Genomic DNA, 22,987 nt, shown 5'->3' on the forward strand with positions numbered 1-22,987 from the left:
TTTTAATATAAAACAAAAATTGAAATGTAAGACTCAACTAAAAAAATATTGATAGATGAAATCTCAATGAGGATTTTAGAGACTTTGATAAATTATATAAATATTAAAAAATATTGATATATTTTTGTTTTGTAATCATAAAGTGTAAAACAATATAAAAAATATTGTAAAAAATTCAAATGACGTTAAAGAAGATGAGTGCCGTTAATACGTTAAGAATTTATTTTTATAATAAAACAAAAATTTAAATGTAAGACTCAACTAAAAAAGTAAAAAATATAAGTAGAATGAAATTGTGTGATTCCATCCATCCGTCCATTGATAACCACATAGCCGAAGCATAGTGAATGGAGTAAAGAGAAGCCACGTAGTTAAGAAAGAGAATTCACCAAAAAAAAAAACCACAGTGAAGCTGGAACAAAACAAACCAAAACCGAACAGGAATATATCATTCCATCCTCAATTCAATTCCTCATATCTCAAACACTATCAACAAATCCAAATCATCACCACTTATATTCCTTTTGACCTTTTCCATTAAACCCCTCTCACCCTCTATATCCCCAATCCCATTCATCATCATCATGAATTTAACACCCCATAACAAAATCCACAACAACCTCAACCCAGAATACAACAACTACCTCGTTTGAAATGTCCCCACCTCTGCAACCACTAACAATATCTAATCTCCCTTCTTTACCAGATCTTTTACTAACTGCACTCTCCGTTTGCTTCCTTTTCACCTCCTCAAGATCCCATAACACCACCACCACCACCACCACCAACTGTCCCTTTCTCTCTTTCCCTCTTAACCCTCGCCGTTTCCTCAAAATTCCCGCTATGTCCCAAACTGCCACCTCATCGTTATCATCGTCCAGCCACAACAAGAATAACCGTCGCCATAATTTCGCATCTCCGCAATCTCTCTCCGAATGGCTCAAACCTCGTTTACCCTCCGATTCGTTTGCCACGTGGGGCGTTAAGCCTGGTACCAAGAACGTTCATAATCTCTGGCTTGAACTTTCCCAAGGAGAAACGTTACTCGAAGATTCGAATCCTCCGATTCGAACCGTTCAGGTTGTTACGGTTAGGGTTATTGGAAAAGACGGGAAAGTCCTTGTGGAATCGCATCAGGAATTGTCCGACGGTAGAGTGAGGGAACGGGGTAGGCCGTTGTCGGAGAAGATGAAGCCCAACGAGGAACCGGAAATGGCGGCTGTTAGGGGGATTAAGGAAGAGCTTGGTTCTGTGATCGGGGAAGAAACAGAGGTTTGTGATATAGTGACCATTGATCCGAATTCGTATGTGATGAGGGTGGAGGAGCGGAATTCAGGGTCGTATCCTGGTTTGCCTGGTTGCTATGTTTTGCACAGTTTGAATGCTACCGTGGAGGGTTTGCCGGAGGGTGATTTTTGCACGTATGAGGTGGATGAGTATGCTGATTCCGACGACAAGAAAGTTGCACACGAAGCTGTTTCTGTTAAGAAACATTATTGGAAATGGGTTAGTGCTGATTCTATTCAACCTTGATCTGGTATTTTTATATGAATCAATCAACGACACATACACCAGACACTGCACTTAGCGAACACATGGATAATAATTTGAGAAAAAATAAGTGATTATACATAACCATACACAATGGTGTCGTCAGTCGTCGGTGTCATATCGATGTCCAGCATAGGTTGAACGCTAGAAATGTCTGCAATCTATAATGCATTGGTGTCGAACACGGGCAGAACACTAGACTAGCCTTCAATCTGAAATGTTTGTACTATATAGTTTTTTTTATAGATTTAACTGACATTTATTTTGGGGACCAGGAGGGTGCTTGTTTATGTTTGTATACATATGAATAGTGGTACCAATAGTTTTTGTACTGGAATAGAATTTGTTATTTTCTTTGAAATAATAATTTACATTATAGCCACTTGCTTTGGTTGCATACATGATTTTATTTACTTTCTTGTTTTCCATTCTGACATATGAATGTGAGATGTAAGTGTGATCATACTGGATGACTTTCTATACCAATATTAGAATCTCTGAATTTTGTAGTGTATCGACAGCTTTCACATGGTAGTAGTATGGAAGTTTTGATTTTTACTTAAATGGTTAAAGTTCCATTTGTTGAGATGTACATTACAAAGTTTTGAACACAAATGAAATGAGGGAGTATTTTAATTCTCCTACCGAGGGTCTGTTTATATTGAACTATCATCCAAAACTGCTATAAGTGCTACTGTGTTCCGCAAGGTAGTTAGTATAGCAAATTGTAACCAAATATAATGATAAGTCAGCATTAATTATTCAAAACTGTTATAAGTGTTGTGTGCGGCAAAACTTTCTCGTTTCTATGTAAAGACGCATCAAATGTATATTGTAATATCGAAAGACGTGCACAAGTGTGCCTGTCCATCTGCTTTTAAATTTGGAAGAAAGTTTTTATACAAACTACAAAGTTTGTGTTTATTTCATTGAAAAGTTAAGAAAATAATGTAGAGGGGGTCAAAGTAGTTTCAAATGGTAATATAACTTCTATTGGATGAAAATGGACTGAATGATATGGTTTTAACCTGTTACATGTGCTTTGAGACTGTGTTGCAATTTGTGATACATCTATTTTCTTCTATTCCTTTAACAACCAATGACTCTAAATTCTCTAATCATTATTAACTAGAACTTTGATTAAAAGAAGATAGCCTGGGTTGGAAATGCTTTTTTCCCCAATTAGAATCAGAATAAGTTTATAGAATATAAGGAATCAGGATGAATTGTTGTGGTAGATTTCGACACGAAAATGAAAATAGAGAGCGATAAGTGGGACCACTAATAATGGAATAGAATGAAAATATTAAGCATAAAAACGAAGAGGTGGATTCTAGGATGAACTGCTAATATAAGTGGTCCATCCATGAACCATCAAGATTATCAATTATTACAAGTTTTGTTCTCAGTGAGAATATCATTTATGTTTCTTTAATTGTTCACTGTTGCTAGGAGATACTACCTCCATCCATTGTTTCCTTAATAACAGTCGTTGTAAGAGGTTTAATCCTCAGTATTCACAATAAAATAGTCAGTCTTCTATCCTATTGTTGGTTACAAGGAAATAACTACTTGAAACTAACACAAACAAACTATAGGAATATAAGAGCTTTAGCTATCCCAGCCAATCACACATTAATTGGGTCCTGTTAATTGGGTCTGCGCCTAACACACATTTTTGTAATTGAGGTCCGCGCACAATACTCCCCTCCGAAAATTTCACCTTGTCCTCGAGGTGAAATCTGGGAAACTTCTAGTGAATAGCATTAAAAGATTTCAATGTAGCTTCAGGTTCAGGTAGATTTTATCATTGAATAAAAATTTCGATACTTCCATCCGAATTGCTGTGAAGTGCCTTGGCTTCTTGGGGCTCCACTTGGAGTTTCAAGGCTTCAGCCAACAAGTTTGGCAAAGGTTGAGGGTGGATCACTGTAGTGACGTCTTTCTTCAATAAAAAACATGAAACACCAGATGGATCATTACTACTCTGAAGGAAGATCAAATTGGTTAGCTAAATGTCCTATGACCTTAGTGATTTGGTGTGGTCCTTAGAATTTAGGACTGAGTTTTATTGATTTTCTAGGCCAGTTATTTCAACCTATTAAGCTGCAATTTCAGGTAGACCCAATCCCTAATCGCATAGGTGACATCCTTCTCATATTTGTATGCTTGCCTGATTTCATTGAAAATCATGCAAGATAAAGTCCCTTTCTTGAATCAAACTATTAACCTCTTCTACTGGCTAAGGAACCGTAGTTTCTTTAAGCGAAGAGGATACAAAGAAAGAACTTTGAAAGGGGTATATTCTTCAAAACCTGGTAGTCTATAAACTTTGCTTCAAAGAGAGAGTACAACTCTAAAGTTAAATGCAGGACCTCTAGAATTTCATGTGAAATGATAAAAAGATACTGTTCATTTTTCAGCATCAAAATTAAGGTGACACTTATCTTATTCCTTTTTATTGGTTCATGGAACTTGTTTTATTCTTAAATTTCATTCATATCCCAACTTGCAAAACTACTGTATTTGTGATAGTCAGTGACTCACCCAAGATTAAGGACAACATTTTGTTTTGAGAAAACAAGTTCTGTTGAGAAATTTCGGCATGTTCTTACTCGCATTCTGCACCTTGCGAAAACCGAAACTTAATGATTAATTTCTCAATCTCAGATTAATCCAATAACTATCATATGATTGAAAAGAGCTATAGGGCTGCTGGTTGCACTGAATTTGTTCCTTTCCACTTTCTGCAATGTGTTTTTACTATTAGTCACTTTGTATGTTTTTTACAACAGTAATTATTCTCTGCAGCCCTCTAGCCCTCTCTCCTATCAAATGCAAACCATTGAATTAACCTAATTGATAGCATTATGTATCAATCGATGACTAATATAACAACTGAGATTTGAAAGAGCTATACAACTGTAGGCAAGAGATTGAGATGGTTGAAAAGCACTATACCTTTAGAATGAGGATTCTTTATTCCTTTATTAAATTAAAAGCTTATAATTATTAAATATTTTAAGTGTGTTTCTTGGAAAATAAATTAAGATCTTAAAATTATCACAAACACGCGTTATGTCCTATGTCTAGGAGTGTTCATGGATGCGGGTTGACCTACGAATTTATTGACCAAAACTGAACCAATTTATAAATTACTCGATCCAACCCATAACAATCCGTGTAATTTTTGTTCGGATATCGGGTTTGAGTTTTGCAGTTCACGGACCTGTTGATCCAACTCATTGATGTAACTTTAGTAATTTTTTATTATTATTTTAAATAAAAAAATTAATATTTCACTAATAACTATAACTTTTCTAAATTTTTTATCCACCAATAATACTACTAGACCAATGAATGTATGCAAATTTAAAGATTAAATGTGTTTCTTATTTGCTTTTGTATTATTTTTCACTTATGTATTTTATGAAATCAACGTGTCTTGTTAAGTTTTATATTATTATCAAATGTTATATTGTGTTGATAAATTTTATTAGATATTATATGATGTTTTTCATCGAATTTGAGTGATGTAAATAAGTACGATTGTGTTATATTTTTCTAAACAGACAAAAAGAATCATAATTTTTTTTATTTGAAACTCAACTTGCAAATCCAACCCATAAATAAATAGGTCGGTTTTGACAACAAAATTATAGATTTAACGACGAATCAACCAATTGGTCTAACCCAACTTGTGTACATCCCTATTCATGTCAAATGTAGGCCTGATATCTCGTCTATGCCAAATGACATTAACGTTACATCGAGGTGCATGAGAGGTGATTAAGATGTTCCTATGATTAAACCATAAGGATTAGTTTAGTGGTGAAGACTTGAGTCCTAAGAGTGAGTGTGCTCTCTTATGGTCTCAAGTTTGAGTCATGATAGGTGCAATCAATGCTTGTGTTGGACTAGTTCATACGGAGCTTTGTTCCGGTTTTAAACGGTCCTCCACTAGTGAACGTTGAGATTGATTCTTTTGAATTAGTCGATCGCAAGACTTGATACCAAGATTTAAAAAAATATATTATTATGATTTTATGATTGTTTTGTTAAAGTTAAAAATAAATATTCAATTATATAATATTATTTAAATAAATATTATTTTTAAAATACTTTAATAAATATCAAAATAATAAAATGTATTTGAATAGACCAAAATGAATTGGTCTATCGAGAGGGTCTAGTCTCCATGACAAACTAACATTCAAATCTCAATTTTAAGGGGTGCCTAAGGTATGTTTGTTTAAGATTCTTAAGAAACATAATTTTAATCTATATAATTTAAAAATTATTTTTTTTATTAAAAATCATAAACTATAGTTGAACAACATTGAAAATTGAAAAGTTATACATTTTAAAATAGTTTGTTTTATCAATGTCATCGAAAAGTATATAAATTATGTTATCCTCTCTTTCCTATTAAAGAAACAATTATATATCAAATGTTAATCAACATAGCTATTTCATTTTAAACTTCAAAATATTTTATACAATTTCACTTGTTAAATAAAAACTAGCACAATTTTGATGAAAGAGATTTTAGGGGCCTATATGCTTAACCACTAAGTTATGATAATGGGCACTCAACTTATTTGCGTATACAATAGAGTAATAATGAGATTGAGGAGTAAGAGTTTGGAGTTGGAGATGGTAGAAGCTATGCACACAACTTTTTGACAATTTTGTTTTGATACCTTCAAAAAGCTACACGGCATTGAAGATAATCAACTTCAAACTTCAATAACTAATGCATTGCCTAACATGGATGTTTTCGTGGGAAGCGACTTTTCATGTACTTCAACAAAATGTCGCTTTTTTAATTTTCAAACGTGAAATATTAAACTAATTTGCTTAGCAGCACTTTCAAATTGCTCTTTATTTTCAAACAAAATAAGAAATTGCTTCTACTTTGCCAAGAAATTAATAATCAATTATTTGGTCACCCATTGTCGTAACATCAACATACACTTTTATTTATGGTTAAATTTTGTATAACTTTTTACTCTCATTTAAACATAAGTTAGATTGTCTTTTTTTGTTAACATCCATTTACTCTCAAGTTTCGTGAAATTACTTCCATTAATAAAAAACACCCGTGTGCATTCATTCTCTTTTGCCCGGAATTTTTCATCCCTCCAATTATATACACAATTATCCTTTCATTTTTTGTAAAAAAAATTCTTTACTTTTTTATTTTAATTATCAATTAATTAATTACAATTACTAATTAAGTGATGAAAATGCACAATTAAAAATATTCTTTAATGTATTATACTCTACTTTTTAATCACTTCTAATGTAAAGTATATTGTACTTGTGAAAATTGTATAATGTTGGACAATCTCTAGTTGCGTAAAAATATCTAAAATTTAGGATTTGTGGTGTGTTGAGAGATTATCCACATAAGGATGGTAGAGAGCTCTTATATGCGTTTCTAAGGGAACTTTCATACCCCATTCTCCTTTGGAATATATATATATATATATATATATATATATATATATATATATATATATATATATATATATATATATATATATATATATATATATATATATATATATATATATATATATATATATATATATATATATATAAAAGACTCTAAAGGAGCAGTTTCTTCCCCTTTCTGTCAAAAACGTGGGACGAAAAATATTCAATTTTTCCTGCTATCATAGAGGAGATGAATTTTCCCTTCACTTGATTGATTATGCGTATGCCACATACCCCATAAGTTGAATTAGGAAGTAAACATGGTTTGGTTTGAATGGTTAGGATTGTATTTAGTATGGCGCTTGTCATGCATTTTGGTACGCCACATACCCCATAAGTTGAATTAGGAAGTAAACATGGTTTGGTTTGAATGGTTAGGATTGTATTTAGTATGGCGCTTGTCATGCATCTTGGGCGATTTATGGTCCAATGTTGGGCGCTCGCCTATTATCGATGTAATTGACTTGACCTGTATCCTTTTGGACTATTCCTTTCATCATGGAGAATGCATTTATTCCTCCTTGAGTGACTATCTAGACCGTTATTCCCGAGCCACCTTGTAGCCACATGTGATAGGTGGTGCAAATCGTAAATTCCGACCCATACCCTATCAGATGATGAACTAGTAAATGTAGGATCGGGAGAAGGAAATAGACTGATAAAAAGGTTCATCGGAGCTCATAGAGAAAAAATTTGAGTCTGTAGAAGAGAAGAAACTTACGGCTTGTGCATTGAGTGACAAAATCATTTGAAACACTAAACGGCATTTATATAGGGAAGCAAGATAAACTAATCATCCCAAAATGAAAAAAAAACAGGGAGATGAAAAACAACGACTGAAGTTCACCTAAAAAATACAACATCAATTGAATGCACTTGAGCATCCTAGGATGAAGCGCCACACTCTAGTCTAAAAGCCTAGAGCCACGTGTTAGGAAGATCATGCGAAACGTCTCAATGATGAGACTATCATTTAATGCACATGTTCTCTAGGTTACTCATGACAACTACTAAATCTTTTTCACTTCTCCGAGCAGCGACCCGTACGAAGAGTTTGATCCAATTTTTTAAAAGATTTCCCGCTGCAACACAGCGAGAGCTCTTGAACAACTCTTTTGGTCCGGCCAAAGACACAATAGGAGAAAGTCCTACATCTAATTCAAAGCATGAATCCCTAACCACCGTTAGATATTATCTAAGGTCTCCTGCATTTTAAGTAGTGAAGCATAAACACCTCAAACAAAATCTTTATCCATAAGGTATAGGATGAAAAATGTATGATTCAAATTCATTCTCACTTTTACATTACATCTTATTCTCTTACTAATTTGGATGTTGAAGTGTTAAGCTTTGCAGCTCAACCCCTCTCGACCATATCAAAAATCTGCTCTACCGATCCAAGATCTCATCTCACTGTATCACAAAGCATTTCTGGTTCATGAGTGGAACAAATCACAAATGATAATATTGTGCAAAGAAAACGATTAACTAAAAATAAAAATCCTCTAAAGGAGTAGCTTGTGTGAATGTGTCATATTCATGGCCTAAATAATACTTACATGGAGACTTTCTAATTTCCATTGAGCGACTAGACGAGTTAAAGTTACTTTTTATAAAGACTTTCTGTCGTGGTAGGTTTTCGAAAGGGTTACTTTGTGGAACAAAAATCCTATGTAGGACAAATATCTGCCACAATTAAGTATGTTTCTGCACAATGGAATTTTGAAGGCTTCCTCAATTTGGAGGCTAGCATTTGTATGATTAGTATAATAAAGATCCCACTGAAACTTGGTTGTGATTGTGTGTGCAATGGCCATGTTAATGCTATATATCATCAGTACCTAATGTAGGGACATGCAGTAGTGATTTCTGCTCTTTCTTTTTAATCCTTAAAAAGTAACCTCACTTTATACTAGTTGTACCATTTTTATTTTATATTAGAGTCTTAACATTCACATTGAATCTTAAATTATTCACTTAAACATCCAAAAATAAAAATCGATACCGATAAGTTTGACGTCAATACAATTAGTTCGAACCCTCACTCTCACGATTGTATGCGTGAATTTTTAGTAGGTATGATTTTTTTTTTTGCTACATATCAAAAGAAAAACTTAAAAGATGAGAAATTGACATGTAAAATCTGCGGATTCTCCATACAAAGCAAAAACATATTCTTCAACCATATAGTCTTGATTTCTTTCTTTTGTATCTTATAAAACAAACAAAAAAACAAAAGTGACCCAAAATCTACTCATTCACCCACTCATAAAAGGTATGAAACCATGAAATCCATTCATCATAGCTTCTTTTCATCTCACCCCGTTTATCATAAACATAGTCAAACCAATTTACACATCAAATCCTGTCTTGAACATCATACTTTACTTATATCATTCATATATTTCATTTACAAATCACATAGTAGCTGCAAAATAATATCAAAAAAAGAAAAAGAAAAAACTTGAAGAACTTACATAACTCTCTAATTAACAATATATTTATATAATGGTAGAACACTGAGAAGTCATAGGAGGGACATTCATAGAGGTTCCAATTCCAAAAGCCACAACAGAAACACAGTTAACGTTAAACCTGTAACGACCAGAAACCCAAGTTCCAATTTTCCAACGAAGTTTTCCATTAACTTTAAGAATCAAAACCAATCTTCCAGAAACTTGATCATGGCCCATTTGATAACCAATGGAAGGAGCAACAGGTAAACCATTTCCTATCAAAGAAGATGACAGAAGATTACTCTCTTGTTGTCCTTGGTAAAAGGGTGGCACAAATGAATCACTAGTTATTTGCTGATTCTTGTAAGTTGCGTAAACTTGAAACTCGTCGTAGTAAATGCTAACTTTTTGGTTTGGATTTTTTGAGAGGAGAGTGAGTTGGATTGCTGAGTTGAGGATTGGTCCTGTGAGGTTGAGTTGATAGATGTCGAGTTCTTGAAGAGAGAATTGAGGTTTTGAAGGTTTGAGGATGAAGTAGATGAGAAGTATGAGTAAGAGGATTGTGGTGAAAAATGTTGAGAAAGCAAAGAAGATTTTCTTGTAGTTTCGCTCTATTTTGAATACTTGTTTAGTTGCACAATGTTTTGGAGATTGTATTGTGATTACAGACATTGTTTGTGTGTGAGAGAGATGAAGGTTGAAGGTTGAATGGAAGGATGTTTACAACGTTAAGGAAGAGAGGGTGGGGTGGGTTATAAAGAGAGCAAAAAGCAGCAATTATTGTGTACTATGTCATGCTTTTAATTAGAAGCTCTAAGCTCCTTATTGTGGAGATTAGTGTGCTACTAATAATTCAAAGAAATTAAAGTGGTAAACTGGATTATTGCTTCATGTGTAGGAATATCCAAGCATGTCACATTCACGTCTCATTAATATCATTCAATTTTTCTTTTTAAGATTTACTAGGTTAAGGAAACTATAAGAAAGTCTATATGAATTATGAAAAATGCAACTAAATAAGCATTTAAGACGCACGGGTAAATATATATTACCTCCGTTTTTTATTATATGTCGCTTTGAGAAAATATTTTGTGCCATAAATATAAGTCATTTTATAATATCAATGAGTCATTAATGTTATTTTTCCTACTATACTCTTAAATATTTATTATTCTCTTCTTTCAATTATATCAATTTATCTTTTCAATATCATCAATGAAGGACAATTTTGTAAAATCCTTCATAATTTCTCTTTTTTATACACAATTATTACATTTCTTAATTCGTGTGAAAAGTAAAAAAACGACTTATAATAAAAAACGGAGGGAGTATATATTAGCATGATACCATTGACGCACGGGAAAATTTATTTAATATAATAATTAATATATATATATATATATATATATATATATATATATATATATATATATATATATATATATATATATATATATATATATATATATATATTTGAAATGAAATTTTTTTCACATATGAAAATAAAAGATTTATCTTTCAATTAAAAGTAATTGTTGGTTAAAATAAAATAGATATTGAGCCAGTTTGTTTTAGCTTTAAAAAAATGAATTTTTTCTTTGTATTTTTGAAAATGGATTATACAAAAATGTTTTTTAAAATATTACAAGTTTTTCTAAATTTGTTTTTATAAATTAAAAGATTGAGTTATTCATTCTATAACATAAATATACATTATTGAAGATCAAAACATAATCAAAATCATAATCTTTTTAAAAAGTTGTATCTTAAAAATGATTTTTATGAAAAGCTATTTGAAATAGCTTCAAAATTAAGTGATTTTTTGAAAATTTGATATCCAAAAAAAGTTTCGATAAAATGATGAAATACCTAAAATAACATTTTAAGAATAACTATTCAAACCAAATTTTCATTTGAAGCTTTTATTAAAAGTTTCTTTGTAAATTTTTTTTACACTAAAATATATAACACTATAAAAATCATTTTTAAAAAAAGCCAAAACAAACGGGCCCATTATATGATCCGTGAAATGAAAAGTTAATGACATCCACCATTATTGAGTGATAGTCAATTTGATACAATATAAAATGTTTTTAAATATGCATGTCAATTTATAATGTGTTTCTTAATTGTAAAATAAACAATAATCATATAAAACTTAATTGTATTAAATAATTATAAAAAAGGAGATCCGTGAGACGGAGAAATAAAAAAAAATCACATTTAAAAATAAAAAAATTATATTTCAAATAAAGACAATTAATGATTAAAATAAAATATATACCAGATTAATTGGAATACACTGATAGTGTACATTATCATCCAATTAAAATTATTCATTTTGACATATAAGCATGTAATTAAAAATAAATATAATAATAATAATTAAATCATAATAATAACAACTTCTCCACGTTTCTCTCTTTCTCTTTCTTATTGCACGTTTCTCTCACTCTCTCTTTCTCTTTCTTTGTTAACTAAGCAAATCATTTTATTGACATAATAAATTTTTTTGTTCCAATTTCTTGTTTGATTGATTTTCCCGACATATTTAATACATATTTATTCTAAGCAATTTGTGTTTTTATATTATTGCAAACATTGATGAAGAAAGATATAATAAATTATCTCTATAGATTGAGCATGAAAAATAAAATAAAATAAAAATTAACAATCTCTCTACATAAAAGCATTCAATATCAGACAAAATTTGAAAAAAAAAATCAAAAGTTAAAAATAAAGGGATAAGCACATAACTTTATAAAGAATGAGAAATGCTTCCCTAATCCCTTATAGACTCCAACATAAAAAAAATAAACAAAAGACCATTTAATCTAAACACAAAAATCACAATAGAGTAAAAGAGTAAGTGCAAAATACCAACAACTTAAATAAGGCTCGGATGAAGTCTCCAAAGAGCATAGAAGCAACTTGTTGAATTTTCCTGTTCTAAAAGACTTGATAAGGCATGCCTTGAATAAAGACCTTCAATTATAATATGAAGACAATTAATTATTAAAATTAACACTAGTATAAATATAAGCAAAAGTAGTAACATTAGAAAAAACTATTACCTCTTAATCAACCAACAATATAGAAGTTTCAAAATAGAGTTTGAAAATTGAATTTATCACCTAAAAATCATAAGTATGTTTTTAGTGAATCAAATTAACATGATAAAAAAAAATGAGAAGACATGTACATGTAATTTTAAGATACCTTGTTTGATTTAAATTTGAACATTTAGGCTTAGTATGACCATTTTTCATGCAATAATTACAAGTAGAAGAACCTTTTCTGACCATCTCCAAACCGCTTTTCATTCGCAAAGCCCGCAAACGTCCTTTAGTTGCTATAAGTGGAGGGTCATGCAAAGCTATATTAACATCATATAATTTTGGCATATCTTCAGATGTTGAATCAACAAACTTCTTATTTGACTCTTCAATATCCAATAAATCAAGTTTTGCAATCCCATTTTGCAAACTTTGAAGTGCAATATCGTGATGTTTTTCGGGTTGTGAACCTTTTTCTGATAGTTCGATGGAGTGAACCATAATACTATTAAACAATGAAGTGTCAGAAGCGTTGTTGCTTCCTTCTTGAAATCCTACAATTGTCACTTCTTTTACCTTTTCTTTTTTAGCATTAATAGACCACCTATGTAAAACATACTGTGAAGGGAGACAATAAACCTTTTTCTTTATGAATACACATAATACATGTCTACAAAGAATACCTGAAAATTCAAACATGTGACAACTACAATTTGCTTCTTTTGAAGTGACATGAAAATTCACATAGTAGATAGGCTTCTCTTTGTAAATTTCACGAACTTTATACGTTGAGACTTCAATAGAAAACTTAACCTTTTCTGTGATAAATAATTGAGAACCAACCAACTCATCTTGAAATATTCTAAACATTTTTCTTGTATAAACTTTTGAAGCTTCTTCTTCCATGGGATATAAAGTTCGTAAAAGTGGCTTTGAATTTCTTGTTTTGAAAGTCTTCTCTCTTTCCTTGTTGTAACGTGCATCAAGAGCTTTTTTATATTGTGTCACAAATTGGCTTAATGAAGTACTTGAATTCAAAAAATCCTTAAAATATTTATTCATATTTTTACTCCTTTGAGTGGTAGACATTCCTGCACAAAAATTGTGACGTACATAAGCAGGAATCCATTTTTCTCGAATGGAGAATATCTTGTTTAGCCACTGATTATCTTGTAATCCATATTTATCAATCATCGCTTCCCAATCAGAATCAAATTCTTCAACAGTGGTAGATTGGTGGATGCACTTGTAAAATTGATCTTTAAATTCACCATGTTCGTGATAGACACGATTCAAGTACTCAGGAACTTTTTTCTCAATATGCCACATGGAATAATGATGATTAACCTTTGGAAATACCTTTGCAACTGCATTACTAATAACAACATCTTGATATGTGATGATAGTTTTAGGAGAAATTCCACTCATTGCTTCTAACCAAGTACTTAGCAAAAAAAAAACTCTCTATAGTTTCATCCCATAATAGAGCACAATAAAAAAGAATGGATTGTTGATGATGATTAACTCCTGTGAATGGAACAAAATGCATTTTATATTTATTTTCCAAATACGTCAGATCAAAAGTAACAACATCACCAAAGTATTTATATGCCATTTTGGACCTTGAATCAACCCAAAAACAATTTGCTAATCTTTCTTCAGCGTCCATTTAAAAAACATAGAAAAACCCAGGATTCTTCAATTGACAACTTTTAAAGTATGATAACATCATTTAAGCATCTCCATTTTCTAATTTTTTTTGGTCTCTTTTCAGTTAAGTAATTGATAATATCTTGTGGACTAAATCTAACATTATCAACACCACCCCTTTCAGTATATAAGACAAATCTTATTTTACTAGGGCCTAAATCAGAATCATGCAACACATCAATAAGTTTTTTTTGCATATTAGTCTTCTTTCTATGTACTCAAAGAAACTGTGAACTTCTAGGAGAAAATAGTTCATGATTATGGTCCCTTACAAATCTTGAAACAATCCATATTTCTCCATTTTTCTTTAAATACAGCATTGCCTTGCATCCTACCCTTGTTTCATCGTGTACGATAATACTATTACTTTCTTCTTTCACATATTTTTTTGCCCGAAATCCCTCATTTGAACAAAGAAATTCTCGACCTATTATCATACCATTTGTTCTTGATTTAGTAACACGACCCATACGAAAGCTAAAACCTTTATTCTTAGCATACCTTGTGTAGTAAATTCTCGTCTATTCAATTGATGCAAACTCAATTCCTCCGTATGGCTCTAAGGGAGGCTCTCCTGGTAGTCTGCTATTGAGAGGATCAATACCAACAACATTTTCAAGCATGTCATCGGAGCTAACTATGATTGAATCTTCATGTATATTTTGCATCTCTTAATCTGTTATAATAATACAAACAATATTTACACAACTGTTAAACATGATAATAAAAATAATATTGCACTAGTAAAGCTAGTAAAATTGAATACAATACTTATCTTCTCTCTTTTAATCAAATCCCATATTATTTGTTAAAACTCAAGCTACCATTGATTTAAATTTTATAAAGTTTCAACAATCGGTAGAAGTTCATAAATTATTCTACTTAAATTTAATATTAAAAGAAAAAAACAAGAAAAAATTGGAAAGTCACACAATCATAAAGAAGAAGAAAATATTATTAGTTTAGGATTTAACCTCATGTATGTAGAGATTTGCAAATATAGTTTGTGAGATAAAATTTGTGAAAGTATAAAGATCAATTTTGAATAGATGGATGGAGTGGGGGAAGAATAATAGAAGTAACTGAAATGAGAAATAAAGAGAGTGAGAGAAAAGTGGAAGAAGAAAGAGAAAGAGAGAGTGAGAGAAACGTGAAAGAAGAAAGGGAAAGAGATAAATGTGAAGAAATTGTTATTATTATGATTTAATTATTATTATATTTATTTTTAATTACATGCTTATATATCAAAATGAATAATTTTAATTGGATGATAGTGTAAAATGGTTTTACATTGATAATGTATAATAATTAATCCCAATATATATTATTCTGATAGTGACCCGTGTAATGAACATTTGATACAATATAAAATGTATATAGATACACTTGTCAATTTCAAATGAATTATTTAATTATAAAACGAATAATAATCATATAAATTATGAATATTTCTTATATATAATAATTATTAAATAATTATGTTTTTATTTTAGATACATTTTGTGTTATAAAAATTAAACATTTTTATGTGTTCTTCTTCTTTAAATTAAAAAGAGATTCAAATTTTGTTATTTATACTTTAAAAAAATAAAATTGGAAAAAAATGGAGATAAAAAAATGAAATTGAGAAAGTGTGAGAAAAATAAATGTGGAGAAAATTTAAAATTTGAATTAAGAGAAGAAAAGCAAGAGTAAGAAAGTTAAAAGTAAAAAATAAAAAAGGAATGAGGTGATAAAAGGAGGGTAGTTTCAATTTTTTTTTATAGAATTTATTAATTACAAATATGTATTTTTGCTAGTATAATATTTTTAAAAGAAAATGATATATTAGAAAATTTGATAGTAATTTATTTTAATGGATAAAAATAGTTGATAGTTCATATATATATATATATATATATATATATATATCTATATATATATATATATATATATATATATATATATATATATATAATATATATATATATATATATTATCAAGTACTTTAATTTTGAATAAAAAAAGGAAAATGACAAAGGAGTGTGCATAAAGTATTGCTACAAAACTTACTTTTATTTAATAAAAAAATTATATTTGAATACAAGGAATAATTCTAACAATCATTAATAGTTGACTCATTTAAACTAAAAATTGCAGCATTTAAATGTTTGTTTCAACACTTTTCTTTGTTTTAAAGGACGCAAATTCTAAACTATTTTCTTAAAAATTCAAACATGCTAAGTGAAAACGACTTGGTAAACATATCAGCCGCTCATTCTTCTGTTTTATAATAAATCAAACTTACATCGCCATTTTCTTGCACTTTCACTTAAGTAAAATAACTTATTAAAGTGTTTGGTTTTTCATAGGGGTGTTCGTGGTTCATGAACTGCACTGAACCAAACCATATTTATAGTTCAGTTCAGTTTATAATAACCATTTTAGAGAAAATGCAGTTAATTGCTAAAATGGTTTCAATTCAGTTTAAAATTAGTTTATAACTGATTTGTATTTATAAACTAGTTTATAATCGGTTTGCAATTATAAACCAAATTTATAAGTTGAACTCTTTTAAAATCAATTTTTTTAATTTCATAAAAAATAATTAATTTAAAAAAAAAAATTTGAAAATATTTATTTTAAAAAAAAAACTTTTATTTATAAAAATTAGTTAAAAAAAAAATTTTTGAAAAAAAAAATCTGAATAGATATTTTTAAAATTTTTTTTTTTAATTTTTCGGGGAAAAAAATCTAGAATAATTTTTTTTTGAATTTTATTTTCGGAAAAAAAATTTATTTTATTTTTATATTTAAAAAATATTGGGAAAATATTTCACTACAAAAATTATTTTATTCTGAAATTTTTTTTTTCAAAAAAAAATATTTTTTCAGAATTTTTTTATTTTAAAAAACAATAATTTTTTATTTCAAATTAAATTATATTTTTTTAATAAATAAAAAAAAATATTTTCAATTTTTTTATTTATTTTATGGAATATAAAATATTTTATTTTCAGATTTTTTTTTATAATTTTATTTTTAATTTTCAATAAAATATCTTTTACTTTTTATAATTATAAATATTTTTAATTTCTATTTTTTTTCACTCTCAATAATTTTTTTTTTATTAAAAAAAGTTTATAACTAAAGCAGTTTATAAAAGAAAACTGGTTATGAACCAGTTTTAAACTGAATTATAATTGGTTAATTTAAATGGTTCAGTTCATTAACCATTCAAGTGGTTTAGTTATTTTATGGTGCAATGCAATTCAGTTTAGGCATATAATTTGGTTAACCATATTTTTGCACACCCCTACAGTTTCCCATGAAACATTGAATTTAATGAGATTGAACTAGTTGCTTGGTTATCAATAAAACTATGTGTACTTTGCTCTTGCTTCAGGCTAAATTATGCTAAGATATTCAGCAACCAAATAGCTTGTTTACGCTGTTGTTGCACCTACAAACTTAATTTATGTTGTTAATTGAGCTACAACTTCTTGTTTCTTTGAACACCACTTGAAAATATGTTGAAACAAATCCTAAAGTACTCTTCATATCATCCAACCTACCTTCCCAATCACTATCTAAATAGCTAAATAATTTGAGATCTTTGAGCTTGTTGTACTTAACTTCATGATGGACAACTCCTTTTATCTATCTTACGACTCTTTTTGCTGCCTTCAAGTGCAATTCATTATAACAATCAGGGCCGACCCAATCATATCGGAGGCCCCGTTCTAATTAAAAAATGGGTCCAATTTTTTTTTAAAATACAATTATAATAATTAAAAAAATATATAAAAAATACAATTATGTATTAATTAAAAATAAGTTTAACTATCATTATTTTGAGTTTTGATCAATCTTGATTTTTGTATGTATTGAGTTTTTATCATAATATTTCTTTCAATTATTGAGTTTTTTTAATAACATTTTATTTATTTTTATTAATATTTATGAAAAGAATTTGAAAATTTCAAAAGTTGGGGCCTGTAATATTTGGGGCATGTGCTGCAGCACATGCTGCACTTGCACAGGGTCGGCCCTGGTAACAATGCATGAATCTTGACATTAAGCTCACTGAGAGTAAGATGTCGGGCCTTGTAGATGTAAGATGCATTATCTTGTTTCATCAACTTTATCAACCCCATCCTCCTTAATGAAACTTTCCTTTTTATTCATAGGAATGTTCTTTGTTTTGAATTCGTCAACCTGTTTTTTTTTAAATCTCTTTTGTATATTTTTTATAAAATAAAAATCTCATTCTTATTTTGAGTGATTTTCATACCAAAAAAATAAGTCATAACACCATAATCAATAATTTTAAAGACATCTTTCATTTCTTGCTTAAATTATTCAACAAGTTCTAAGTTGCTTTCTATTACTAAAAGATCATTAATATACATATAAATGATTAAAATATCAACACCAACATGCTTGACATAAAGCGTACGTTTAAATAGGCTCTTTTTAAAGTTCAAGTGCAACAAATAATTATTATTTATGTTATATCAAACTCTTAGGGCTTACTTTAAGCCATATAGAGCCTTTTTAAGTGAGTAGAATTTTTCTTCTTTGTCTTTGATCACAAAAGCTTATGGTTTCTCAACATATATCTCATTCTGCAAAAAACCATAAGAAAAGCCGACTTAACATCCATATGGAACACCTGCCACCCATTTTATGCAATAATGATAAGTAGTATCCTTGTTGCGTCGGGTTTTGCTACAAGAGCAAAGGCATATGAATAATCAATTCCAAATATTTGAGAATATCCCTTCACAAGAACCCTTGATTTGTGTTTCTTTACATAGCCGTTAGGGGTTAAGTTTTGTTCTAAATACTCAATTCACTCCAGTGACCTTTCTACCATGAGGTCTAGGAAACAAATCTAAAGTTTGATTTTTCTCGATCATGGGTCGCTCCTTCTACATTGTAGCTATTAGTTTCTCCTTCACGATAACTTCTTTTAAATATACGAGTTCAAATACAACTATGTTGCATAATATTGTGTTGCTTCTTCGATAGATATTAGAGACCAGCATTGTACCATGAATTGGTGGATCATTTACTCTATCTCCAAGATCCAATGCAACATTATGATTCTTCTTTGGGTCTATCCAACACTAATTTTAATCCTCCATGAAGTTCAAGTCTCTAATTACCAAAAAGAATCCAGTTTGAGATTGAAAAAATTTATAAGCTTTAGAGATTATGTTATAGCTAATAAAAAATTTCAAGTTCAGCCCTTTTGTGAATTTTTTCACGCTTAAACTGAGATAAATGTGAGTCGGATAAACAACAAAATACATTAAAAAAATCTATAAAAGATTTAAAATTAAACTATGCCTCAAATATGTTTGATTTGCAAAGCTCATGTAGGGAGTCTGTTTTGAATAGAAACAACAGTACTTGCAGCTACAACCCATAACTTCTTTGGCAATTTATTTTGATAAAGCATACACCTAGACATCTCCATGATTGCTTTATTTTTACTTTCACTTGCTCCATTTTGTTAGGGGAGTGTAAGGGGCAACCAACTGATGCTCGACCCTCGATTCTTCACAAAAATTTTGAAACTGTTTAATGCATACTCTTTTCCACTATCTGGCCTTAAAATTCGAATACGAAAAACTACTTTGATTTTTAACATAAGCTTTGAATATTTTCATAACACCGTTAATACTTCTGACTTGTACCTAAGAAAATAAATCCAACACATTCTGGTAAAATCATCAATAAAAGCTTGGAATTTGACGATGAGTGATTTGATTCGAATCACAAGTTTAACTTGATTCGAATCATAACTTTCTTTGAAAATAATAATTTGGCTCTGCCATATTTGATTCTAATGATAAATTAAAAGTGACTTGAATCACAATATAATATGACTCGAATCATGGTTTGCACTTGACTCAAGTCATCAGTTTGAATAATGATTCGAATAATAACTTCAAATTTCCACCTTAGATTTAAATAGTTGTCTCTTTCGTCCAAACAAAAAATAAATAGGAAGGAATCTCTCATTATGAACATTTTCATGATGAAAGATTTAATGAAACTCTTAGACCAAATGTCAATTTGTCTTTTCTTCTCTAATGTGTCTATTCCTAGCACATTTGTATATTTATTTTGTTTGAAAACAAATTATTGAGTTAAATTAATAAAAGATTGCATATCCTTTTTATTACATCCTGTGTGTGTAATTTGATGTTGAGGGAACTCAGACAAAGAGATTTTATCAATCTTGTAATGTTTCAATTTTGATCAAGATCATGATAACCATAAAGAACCAAAACCCATTCACCTAGAAACTTGAGGGAACTTTGTGTGTGTTCTTCATTCACCAACATTTAATTCCTTGTTTAATATCTTGTGTGTGTGTGTGTGTGTGTGTTGTATGTGTGTGTGTGTGTGTGTGTGTGTGTGTGTGTGTGTGTGTGTGTCTGATTCTTTTGGCACTGTTCATCATCTTCAACCTTATTCCTAATAAAATTTTGTGAACCACCGTCTATAAAGATTGAGAGTTTGAGGGAGACTAGTGGTACATTAGGGTATTTAATATTTTGTGTGAAGTTTGTTGTTTGTAAAAGATGAAGATATTATTTCTTGAATTCATTTTAAATGTTGAGTTATTCATCAAGAGGAGAGTTTTCAATATAATCCATGGAAGACTTTGGCGAAGTCGAGTACAGACTATTCGTAAGACGAAGTTGGGAGTTCTCCAACTTTGGCAAAGTTATGTAAAGACTGTTTATAGAAAAAGTTAGGAGTTATCCAATTGAATGCTTAGCAAATGGAAATCTCTCAATTAAGAAATCGGTGGGATCAAGGTGGACTTATGCATACGAAGACTTGAAGCAGGTTATTGGGTCAAGATCATTGGGGATCTTATTTTTGTTAGCAGTTTGAGTATCTACATCAACATAGGAAATTATCGTGTGATATGTTGTTGTAATCAAAATGCTTGTATCAAACTTATGAAATAGTAGAAGATCATGATTATTTTCCGATGGTATTAACACCATTAAAGAGTGGAGTAGGCAAAGTGAGGACGAACGTCGAACCACTATATATATCTGTGTACCTTTCCTTCTTCCCTTATCTCTTTAATTTTTTGCATTCATTACTATAACTATTGCATCGTTTACATGTCATTTAGGTTAGATATTGCTTATATAGATTTAATGTGTAATCTTAGGTTTACGTGCATCAAACCTATTGGATCATCATAAATCCAATTATGCCTTGATTAAAGTTCTATGTAAAGGTTTTTAATCGCTTTGTTTAAAAGTGAATTTAGTTATCTTATAATCAGATTGCATTAGAAAGAATCACGCCCTTAGTGGCATCTTGTAGTATTCTTATTGGACTAATTCATTGAGAAACTTCCAAGCTCTCTTTGTTTTGTGTTTTGCTTCCGTGTATTTTAAAATCTCTTATTTTGTTTTATGGGACCTAAAAGTTTTTTGAAATTGTCTTCTTGGGGATAAGTCTATTCAATCCCCTTTTAGACCCTGTTGTATACATATTCTCACCCAAAAAATTATATAATTTTGGCTTAAATAGGTAAACCATCCCTGCAAGTTAGCGAGTTTTTGGTTTTTGTCCTTGTATCTTTTTTTCTTCTTAAAATAGTCACCAGATATTTTAAATATTTTTGGTATTCATCCATAACTTTAAAATCTGCAGGTAAAAAGGGTTAAAATCTTTTTTACCTACAGATTTTAATGTTAGAGACGAATACCAAAAGGATTGTAACATTTAAGGATTATTTTAAGAAAAAAAGATACAAGAATAAAAACCAAAAAATCGCTAACTTACGAGGACGACTTACCTATTTAAACCTATAATTTTTATCTTCAAAAATAAATGTGTATCCGTTTTCAAGTAGTTATCGAACACTAAGTATGTTTTAATTAATTGCTACATATAGAACATCAATGAGATTTTTCGTACCTAAGTAGCTTGTTATAGCTATAGTTCCTTTAACTTTAGCTGGAATGTGTTCACCATTTCCAATTCTTACCCATTTAACTTTGGCACCCTCCAATTAATTAAATAAAGTTTTTTCCTAAGTCATATGGTTTTTGCAACTGCTATAAATCATCCATGAATCACATGAGATATTGCTTGAATTTTTTTTGCAACAAAGAGATGGTCTTCCTCTTCCTACTGTGCATTTTCTGCTTCAACTGTAACTTGTTGAATTTTTTCTCTAAAAATCACATCTTCATAACCCATCTCATTGCGCTTGCTGCACTTTGCATCTGACCTTCTCCAACATTCAAATGATGTGTGACCCATTTTTTCGTAGTGTTAACAAGATGAATAACTTTTCTTTCTACCCTTTCAGTTGTTATAACTATTTGGAGCATTTTCACTACTTGTTGGATGGTTCTTCATAGAGTTTGACTGGTGGCTCTTGGACGGTAAAACAACTTCAAGCATACGTTCTTGCCTCATAAGCCTTCATTTATCTTAGGCTTGAAAGACATGTAAGACTTCTGCTAAATTGATCTTACAAAAATTCTTTATGTTCTCTAAAGAGACTAGAAACTCCTCATATGTTTTTGACATTGTAAATAATTTTTTTCTACAACTATAGAATCAACAAAGTTAATATTGAGTAATCTAAATTTATTTGCAAGGGAAAATACTTTGTCTGAGTATTCTTTGATTGTCTCGGACTTTTTCATTCTTTGCAATTCAAATTCTCTCATCAAA

General features: G+C 30.0%; 3 protein-coding genes across 3 annotated transcripts; 1 reads left to right on the forward strand and 2 right to left on the reverse strand.

Annotated features, from left to right (window-relative positions):
• Window positions 1-405: 405 nt before the first annotated feature.
• On the forward strand, window positions 406-1,933 carry LOC127081198 (uncharacterized). Its single transcript, XM_051021483.1, has one exon. The coding sequence runs from the start codon at window positions 655-657 to the stop codon at window positions 1,531-1,533; it is 879 nt and encodes a 292-aa protein (XP_050877440.1). The 5' UTR covers window positions 406-654; the 3' UTR covers window positions 1,534-1,933.
• A 7,396-nt stretch (window positions 1,934-9,329) lies between these two features.
• Window positions 9,330-10,406, reverse strand: LOC127081199 (NDR1/HIN1-like protein 26). Its single transcript, XM_051021484.1, has one exon. The coding sequence runs from the start codon at window positions 10,179-10,181 to the stop codon at window positions 9,555-9,557; it is 627 nt and encodes a 208-aa protein (XP_050877441.1). The 5' UTR covers window positions 10,182-10,406; the 3' UTR covers window positions 9,330-9,554.
• Window positions 10,407-12,639: 2,233 nt separating this feature from the next.
• On the reverse strand, window positions 12,640-13,993 carry LOC127079518 (protein FAR1-RELATED SEQUENCE 5). The gene is made up of 2 exons (XM_051019902.1): window positions 12,729-13,993; window positions 12,640-12,643 (listed from the first exon to the last, which is right to left on the reverse strand). The coding sequence occupies exons 1-2, from the start codon at window positions 13,991-13,993 to the stop codon at window positions 12,640-12,642; spliced, it is 1,269 nt and encodes a 422-aa protein (XP_050875859.1).
• Window positions 13,994-22,987: the final 8,994 nt, after the last annotated feature.

This window comes from Lathyrus oleraceus, chromosome 5 (assembly GCF_024323335.1).
Source record: "Lathyrus oleraceus cultivar Zhongwan6 chromosome 5, CAAS_Psat_ZW6_1.0, whole genome shotgun sequence".
Classification (NCBI taxonomy): domain Eukaryota; kingdom Viridiplantae; phylum Streptophyta; class Magnoliopsida; order Fabales; family Fabaceae; genus Lathyrus; species Lathyrus oleraceus.